Genomic DNA, 9,180 nt, shown 5'->3' with positions numbered 1-9,180 from the left:
AATATATAAATTTGTATAAATTTTAATTTGTTTTACCTTTTTGTTTCCTGGATCGATCGGCAGGATCGTGTGTCCGCCGATCGGCCACCGTCTTTATTTTGGTTGCCAGATTCAGTGTTATATTTTTTACAATATTTCCTTTTCTCTCATGAAGTTATGTAAATTAGATGCAAGCTCAATACCGCACCTTCGATCTTGTGATTGGTTCTGCCACGAAGCATTATGGGAGTGCTCCTGTATAAAAACCAGATAGAGATGTGCACGACCACCACTTCTTCCGACTCACGCCCTGTTGAGGTGTGAGCCAGATCGTCTCTCAGTTAAAACAATGTGTTAAATTTGGGAAGGTGGGCCTTTGGCACCTCACCCGTCTCATCGCTTGACTTCATGTGATAATCCAACGTCGTCGTGATCCCGTCGCCTACGGATTGATTAGTGACCAGACCGGCTACCCTTGGAAGTCCGCCTCCAGTTTCCTACGTAGTGGCTGACCTGTAGTCTCAACGGATGTTTCAAGACACAAAACCATCTGAACCTGGTGTCTTCTGCCGTGGTGTAGAGAAAGCCACTGATTGACTGAGACATCTTGGAGTGTCTTGTGGACGATGTGAACTAATACGCGAATACCTGGACATAGCGGTGAGAGCGTTCTATTTTATTGTCCCATTGTAATGTCTGAGAGAAAAGTCTAACTGTGATAATTTGTAAAAATGTTATACTAATAGTTAATAGAATAAATATTTATAGTTTAACCAAAGTCTTGTTCCATTCATTATTGTCATCCATTCAATGATCACTGGGGTTAAATTGATAAAGAACCGGGGAATGCAAGATAAACGTTGCATTTAAATATGGGGGCTCGACCTATGTTATCAGCCGGCACTTCCCTAATCTATGGCTTCCCCGGACCTTAATCCATGCGATTTTTTTGGCTTTGGGGCATTTGAAACGTCTGGTAAGTCGTGACAATCCAAGAACTTCACCTGACCTTAAAGGCAGCATTTCACGCCACCTGCTCAACATTTCCCCGCACACACTTCGGTCAGTTGTGGATATCTGTGCCATCTTGCTATTTCACATGGTATCTGAAAATTATGGCCATCATGTGGAACATGTTTTGTTGCAGTAACAATTATAAAAGTATTATCACAAAAAAATGAGTAACTTTGCCTGGTTTTAATTTACACAAAAATTGCCACGTTTTTAAGACAAATAAATTACACTGGTCGAATGGTCGACGCGTTTCGGCTCTTCAATGGAGAGCCGTCATCAGGACCTCGTGGTCAGAACTCACACGAATGAAGAGTGATGTTTACGTCTGGTCGTCCGAAGAGTTCGCCTTTGTATTTGCTGCGTCCGAGTGGTCTTTGGATGCGAATTGGGGAGCCATCTGTTGTAAAGTGTTGAAAGTTTTTTCACGACTGAGGTTAATAAAGCCTGTCCAAGCTGACGAAATAGGTGGTGTGTTTCTTCCATCATTAACGAGGAAATTCTGGCATGTTCTGATGAAGTATCCCTCGAGAAAATTCAATTCCGAATTGTGTGTTGCTTTTTTAAAAACAAATGCTTTGTCAAAATCAAAATGATGTGAATGTTGCCAGCAGTGTTGGGCAATAGCCGAATTATCCGTCCGTCCCTTCTCAACATGCTTTCGGTGACCACGAGTTCTGACCACGAGGTCCTGATGACGGCTCTCCATTGAAGAGCCGAAACGCGTCGACCATTCGACCAGTGTAATTTATTTGTCTTAAAAACGTGGCAATTTTTGTGTAAATTATAAAAGTGTTTAACAATTGTTAAAATTGTAAACGTTTGCCTAAATGTGTTATTTCATAATAAAACGCCGTCTGGTGGCGACATGTGCAACTAATTTTTTCCCTCCTGAAACAAATTCCCATCACTTCATAAAGTCCACAAAATTTCACAATTTTCTGATGACTGGTTTCGCCTGTAGGCTACTTTAAAATAGGGTCTTTTAATTATGGACGCCCTGTATATAAGGGAGGGCACATCGAGAAAATATCGTGGCAGTTTTGAGAACTAAAAACGTGAAGATGAAGTGTTTTTGGGAATGAAGGTGAAAAAAATCACGTCGTCCAGATACGTGACTTGTAAAAGTTATTTGCCGTTTTTAAAATTATTATCAGTGTGAAATTTTTTTTTCATTTTCAATATTCCTGTCACCCAATCAACCAATGGTAAATGACCAATTCACACCTCCTCACCAAAAAACAAAAGTTTGAGGGGAGTAATAATCATTTTTATGATTGTTCAGGCAAAGAAAACACAAAAATAACCAGGGCTATATAGTAATGGCCGTTTCACCCCTCTAAAGTCGTGCTTGATTCAGTGGACGTGTTCTAGGAGCTACTGCGTGACGTCACTGCTCGGACACTTTTTTTTTTTTAGCAGATGACATCAGCACACGAAACTTGCTGATATTTTACATTTTAGTGTTTTAAATGAGTGGTGATCTCTCGTTTATGGTGTTGTTTTAGTGTCACAGGTATGCGCGTATGTATTTTTATAATATTTTCATAATCTGTAAGCTAAGAAATGGATTAAATCCAAGAAATAGTTGGTAATAATAATATCGTTTGATATCAGCATTCAAAATAACAACAACTTCAAACATTTTACGTTAGGATTTTTTTTTTTTTACATTTGCTTCCCATGTTTTTATATTGCAGTCGCATTGGTAATAACGTAATCCAAAGTTTCTAAAAGCTACACCTACTTTGAATGCAAACAAAAAGATAATCAGAAAATATTTAGAAAGTTCAAAAAGTAATTCAAATTACCTGCCTCGAGTTTGCTTCCAATCAACCCAATGAAAGGCAACTAACGTACGTTATTCAACTGAATTGGATCCGAGAAAAATATTCCCAGTGGAAGAGTGTTACCTCATAATCAAATGCAAAATTTCTTATTTCAAATGTTTAAATGGTTGAACGAAGCAAGCCAAAATAAGTATTCAAATACAGGGTGGTTATAAATTAACTGACACTACTCAGATGTGGGTAGCTCCCATTCTGATGGAGGTAATTTGATGAAACTTGGTATATAGGAAAATAAAGATTCAATATAAACAAATAGTTTAATTTTTGAGCACCAGATGAAAAGGTGGCGCTTTTTTATCACGGTTATCTTTTTCCCCATTGCCCAAATAAAGTATATACGAAGTTTCAATGAACTACGTCCACCACACACAACGGGCGCTACAAAGGTCGGAGTAGTGTCAGTATAATTCAACTGACTCAGCTTAGTTATACTCACACTACTCAGCTTAGTTATACTCACACTACTCCGACCTGTATAGCGCCCATTGTGTGGTCGACGTAGTTCATTGACATTTGGTATATACGTTATTTGGACAATGGGAGAAAGGTAACGTGATAAAAAATCGCCACTTTTTCACCTGGTGATCAAAAGTTGAACTTTTTTTTACATTGAATTTTTATTTCCCCATGGTCCATATATCCTATATACCAAGTTTCATAATACAGGGTGGGCAAAAAGTCCTTAGAAACTAAAAATGAATAAAAATGGGAAAAATAACCGAAATAAAAAACGGTTTGCAGGGTTAGCATCGCTAGGTCACGGGAATTTTTTTAAGACAGGAAAAAAAAAGAACTCAAAAAACAGCCGATAGCTGGCACTGATACGAGCGACTTTAATGGAAATATGCAAATGAGACGGTTATAAGAACTTGCGCTCCTAATCCACTGCCAATTCACCGTTGTAAACCGTGTATGTGGGCCTCTGCCGTTGCTGAATTTGTGACTCGCCTGCAATGTGCTATCCCCTGTGATGGTGGTCATGTGGAACACATACTGCTGTAATAAACTATTTGGAGGAATTCTGTTCGTTATTTGCATATCTTTTCTTTGACTTGTGCACGTCAGCGCCACCTATCCGCTGTTTGTGAGTTATATTTCCCCGTTTTAAAAAAATTTCCGTGACCTAGCGATGCTAACCCTGCAAACCGTTTTTAATTTCGGTTATTTTTTCGGTTTTTATGAATTTTTAAAATTTCTACACGGACTTTTTGCCCACCCTGTACCTCCATCAGAATGGGAGCTACCTACGTCTGAGTAGTGTCAGTTTATTTATAACTTCCCTGTACTAATGACAATAATGACAATAATTTTGGAAATTATTCCATAAAATGGGCAGCACAGCGATTAACTATTATAATTAACGCGGTAGCAAAGCGGGCGCTCTCGGTTCTGTTTGAACAATGACGTCACGCATGTGACACCAGCTTGTATCGAAACAGCGCTTATTATAATAGGGAAACAACAACTTTGACCCACAAGGAAAAAGAAAAAAAAAATTTTTTCTTACAATAATGTTATTCACTTTATAGCCGGGGTATCGTTACAACTGAGATTGTTGTAACAGAGTTTGACTGTTTCAATTATTCGTTAATTCTTGTTAATTCCTTATTATCTTAATGTTATAATATTTTTACGCGAACCTTTGGCTTTTACAATGACATTTCCACACACTCATAAGCTGTTGTAGTATTGCGAATGTTAATGACGATTAGCAAATACGTAGATGATGCGACGCATTCTTCTCTAAAATAATAGACAATGGTTATTGTGGAAAGTGATTGCAACCTTGGCAAAATATAATAGCCCATTAACACAATTTCTCCTACGAAATAGACAAATTACCTTGCACAAGTTCTCCATTCATTACTTCCCTATAAAAGTGAGCGACGAGAAATGAAATTCAATTACTCAATTTGATTCAGCTGCATTTGACTCTCCAGCTGAACAAAGTGCTTAGCCTGATTGTGTTTTGCTCAATTGTAAGTAATAATTATTTTCTCTCTTACGTTACATAAAAATATATCCACTTATAGAGATAGTCATACGGTATAGTGAATGAAATTTTCTGGATTTTATTCTGTATAATTTTGAGTTTTATTCTGTATGTATTATCCCACAAATATTTATTTGTAGTTATATTTTATTTACTCGTCTTGTAGAATAGACAAGAATCACGAAGAATGAACATTGCGTTTTTTTGGAGCTTAATCATGTTGGTGATGCTAATTGCCAGCCGTAAGTTAAATTTTAATTAATTCGAAATATTAATTATTCAATGAATTAACGTTGTTCCCATATTGAATTTCATTCACAGTAGCGGCGCTCAACCTTTTCGGTTCGCGGCCAGATATGCGGAAATTTTGCCACTCCCGGGCCAGAAATTTGTGGGAGTGACCATATGACCTGTAATTTTACTGGACATTTCAGTAATTTTCGTCGTCTCGACCTTTTTTTCATAAAATGTCCCGTTTTTTCCCTCATCCACAAAGACAACAAAAATAAAGATTATATTTTCAATGCTTTATATATGACTGACATTTTTTGGCTGTAATCAGAGTCGTCTTAAGAGCATCGTGGGCCCCCGGGCCAAGTGATTTTTCTGAGGCCCTACCAGGGGCCCTACCCCGGGCCGCGCCCGGGTGGGCCCATGCCTTAAGACGGCACTGCCTGTAATGCGCAACTTTACTTGTCTGTGACAATTTTTTTAGCTATATTTGGCAACTTTACTTGCACTTGAAATTTTTTTGCGATAATTAGTGTTATCCCGTTTGGCCGCGTTAGGACTTACAGGACACCCTGTATATAATTCGTAATATTGATAACATGAATAAATTCTATTATTCTCATGCACATTTTTTTTTCCGCATTGACTTAGGTGCTGATCCCGACGGCAGGGATACTAGATGCAGCGATTGCTGGAAGTTTTGTCAAAAAAGTGGCAAGGTGGCGATTGATTGCTTCGGTGACGTTTGCAACTGCGAATAGCGCCTCACATCCTGACATTCATCGTATATGTATTCTATATATGTACCATGAAAAGGGATTCCGACCACTCATCAAAAGACATTGCAAATTTGTCTAATATGGAGTGTAATTAAAAAGCATTTAAAAAAAAAAAACGTTTTGGCTCTTTTTTTTGTTTTTCGTTATGGTGAAGAACGGGGGGTGCACAACTTCCGACCCATGGTACGAATGCGACCCACCGAGGGGCATGGCCCCACATCCTGTAGCGGGGCCTTTAGGCTGGGGGGGATCTTTTGCGGGCCCCTCGGTCAGACTTTTAACGGGCCCCTTCTGTAATTAATTTATAGCGTGAAAAAGCAAAAAAATGATGATAGTCGTCCCGGGCCCCAGGGCTAGAGCTCTGTCAGCCCCCCCCCCCATGTGGGGGCCATGCCGAAGGGTCCCATCTGGGTAGCAAAAGGTGTTCCGGTAAAAAATTATCAATACAAACAATACTATAAATACCTGAGCAGAACATATTTCTTTAATGAAAATACGGAAACGAAAAATTGGGATCCAAAAGGCAATGCCGCGTCTTAATGCATGGGCCCGGAGGCCTCAGAAAAACGAGAAGTAGTTGAATTTTTCGAGAATTTTCCAGGTAGAGTCTCAGAAAAATCTCTTGGCCCGGGGGCCCCATGATGTTCTTAAGACGGCCCTGCTATAAGAGTTATCACCAATTATCGGAGAAAAAAAAATGCAAATGACAGTATAGTCGCCATCAAGGTCCATGGATTCGAATCCGGGCATAGAACTTCAGAAGCAAGTGCTTTACCTACCCGGCTTGGGGCGACCACCGATGGATGGTACTTCCTCTCCCACCTAACTTACTGGTTGGAAATTGCCGTATGGCGATATGTTGGTAAGCGGTAAAGTAGTATACAGTCGATCCCGCTTATAACGTTCCCACTTATGTTTTCCCGCTTAGTACGACTTATTTTCATAATAAAAAACAAATGGGCTCAAGTTGAGACAAATAGAGTGGTCTCAACTCTAACAAATTCTCGTTAAGATTTCCCGCTTACAACGTTTTTTATGACAGTTTTTTGGAAAACGTTATAAGCGGGACCGACTGTAGTTTTTTCCAATTGCAGCTGAAAAATTGTCAAATTAAGTAAAGTTGTGCGAATTGTACGTAAATGTCAAAAAAAGTAAAGTTGCGAATTACAGCCAAACAAACTGTCGAATTGAAGTTTCCAATTGCAGCCAAAAAATTGTAAAACGCAAGTAACGTTGCCATTTACAGCCAAAAACTCGAATTCAAGTAAAGTTGTGTATTACAGACAAACGTTTCAAATGCGAGTAAAAGCGCGAATTGTTCCCAAAACAATTTATCAGAAGCAAGTAAAATGGCGAATTATACCCGAAAAAAATTGTCTTAACGACATAAATAAAAAGTTGCCATTTACCACAGAAAACTGTCAAATGTAAGTACAATTGCCAAATACAACCAATAAATAATTCCATAAATAAAAGAAATAATTCCAACACCCATGAAAATTCAGAATTCCAGAATGGATGCAAAATTCAGAATTCATCAAAGGAATATAATCCCAAAATTATCTATTTCTAGATGAAAATTCAGAATTATGAAAAAATTCCAGAATCGATGGAAAAATTCAGAATTTATGAAAGAAATTATTACCGTAACTGCTGCTCCCAGAAACGAGGGGACCGGTGCGACCACACCTGTCGCACACCCGTAAGGGCGGCTCTGGGTGGCTTCGCATGCAAAAGAAACTACGGTAGCCACATACGGATGGTTTAAAAATGTATAATAAACGCGCGCGTGGTAATTTTTTTTTATCTTTGAAGTAACATACTAGAATTACCGAAAATGCAAATTTTGAGTAACTTACAAATTGTCATATGCTTCTTCCAAATGAACAAGCTCCTTGGTCATGCCAGCCTATAAAAGATGAATGGTATGAGAAGTAAAATTTGGCAAAGATATGAATTTACGATCATGCAATAAATTCTTAAATTAAATTTTGGTACTAAAACTAGACGATGACTTTACAATACTATACAGCAGGGGTCTTCAGCCTGTGGCCCATAATTACAGAATTTATAGAAATGCTACAAAACACCTAATGTAGGGCCGGGATTACACTATAAAAGTTTGATAAAATTACATTTATAAAACTTGAAAAATTCAACCAATAAGACTATCGGTTGCATTTTTTCCAATGTAACCGATAACTTTGTTGGTTAAATTATTCAAGTTTCATAATAGCTCTTTTATAACACTTAAAAAATCCAACCAATACGCATATTGTTACATTCGAGCAAATGCAACCGATGATCTTATTGGTTGCATTTCCAAGTTTTATAAAAGAACTTTTTTATAGTGTAATGCCGGCCTAACGCTATAAAAGTTTGATAAAAGTTCTTTTATAGAACTTGAAAAATGCAACCAGTAGTCGTACCTATTACATTCGCACAAATCCAACCGATAATCTTATTGGCTGCATTTTTTAAGTTTTATAAAAGAGCTTTTATCAACCTTTTATAGTGTAATTCCAGCCTGAGGCCGGGATTACACTATAAAATTTTGATAAAAAATCTTTTATAAAACGAAAAATTCAACCAATAAGCTCGTCGGTTACATTCGAGCAAATGCGGTGGTGATCTCATTGGTTGAATTTTTCAAGTTTTATCAAAGAGCTTTTACAAAACTTTTATAGTGTAACCCCGGCCTTAGGCCACTATAAAAGTTTTCTAAAACTCCTTTTATAAAACTTGAAAAATACAACCAATAAACTGATCGGTTGCATTAGCTTGAATGTAACCGATCAGCTTATATTCGTTGTATTTTTCAAATTTTATACAAGCACTTTTACAAAACGTTTATAGTGTAATCTCCGGCCTAAGACATAATTTCATAATTAATGAAAAAATACTTACACAATTATTGAAAGAAATAATTGCAGATACTAGTGGAAATAATTTCCGAATTGTCAAGAGTAATTCCAAAATTGTTAATTGTAATTTCAGAATTGTTAATTGTAATACTTGAAAAATTGAAAATTTAGAAATTGATTAATAATTAATTTCAGAGTTATCGGGACAAATTTCAGATTTAATAAAAGAAATAATTGATTAAAAAGAATTAACTATAGTTAATAAAGGAATTTACTTAAAAATGAAGAATGAATTTACTTAAAAATGAAGAATGAATTTACTTAAAAATGAAGAATGAATTTACTTAAAAATGAAGAATGAATTTACTTAAAAATGAAGAATGAATTTACTTAAAAATGAAGAATGAATTTACTTAAAAATGAAGAATGAATTTACTTAAAAATGAAGAATGAATTTACTTAAAAATGAAGAA

At 36.9% G+C, this 9,180-nt stretch overlaps 1 protein-coding gene across 1 annotated transcript; it reads left to right on the top strand.

Annotated features, from left to right (window-relative positions):
* Positions 1-4,733: 4,733 nt before the first annotated feature.
* Positions 4,734-5,951, top strand: LOC149072561 (potassium channel toxin alpha-KTx 30.3-like). Its single transcript, XM_089247383.1, has 3 exons — positions 4,734-4,819; positions 5,000-5,075; positions 5,716-5,951. Exons 2-3 carry the CDS (start codon positions 5,021-5,023, stop codon positions 5,823-5,825), a joined length of 165 nt encoding a protein of 54 aa, XP_089103509.1. The 5' UTR covers positions 4,734-4,819; positions 5,000-5,020; the 3' UTR covers positions 5,826-5,951.
* The last annotated feature ends 3,229 nt before the right edge of the window (positions 5,952-9,180 follow it).

Source organism: Pholcus phalangioides, unplaced genomic scaffold, assembly GCF_987345545.1.
Source record: "Pholcus phalangioides strain wild (caught in Gottingen) unplaced genomic scaffold, Ppha-v1.0 ptg000017l_1, whole genome shotgun sequence".
NCBI lineage: Eukaryota > Metazoa > Arthropoda > Arachnida > Araneae > Pholcidae > Pholcus > Pholcus phalangioides.
The sequence above is the reverse complement of the archived record's forward strand: the minus strand, read 5'-3'. Positions and strand labels throughout refer to the sequence as shown.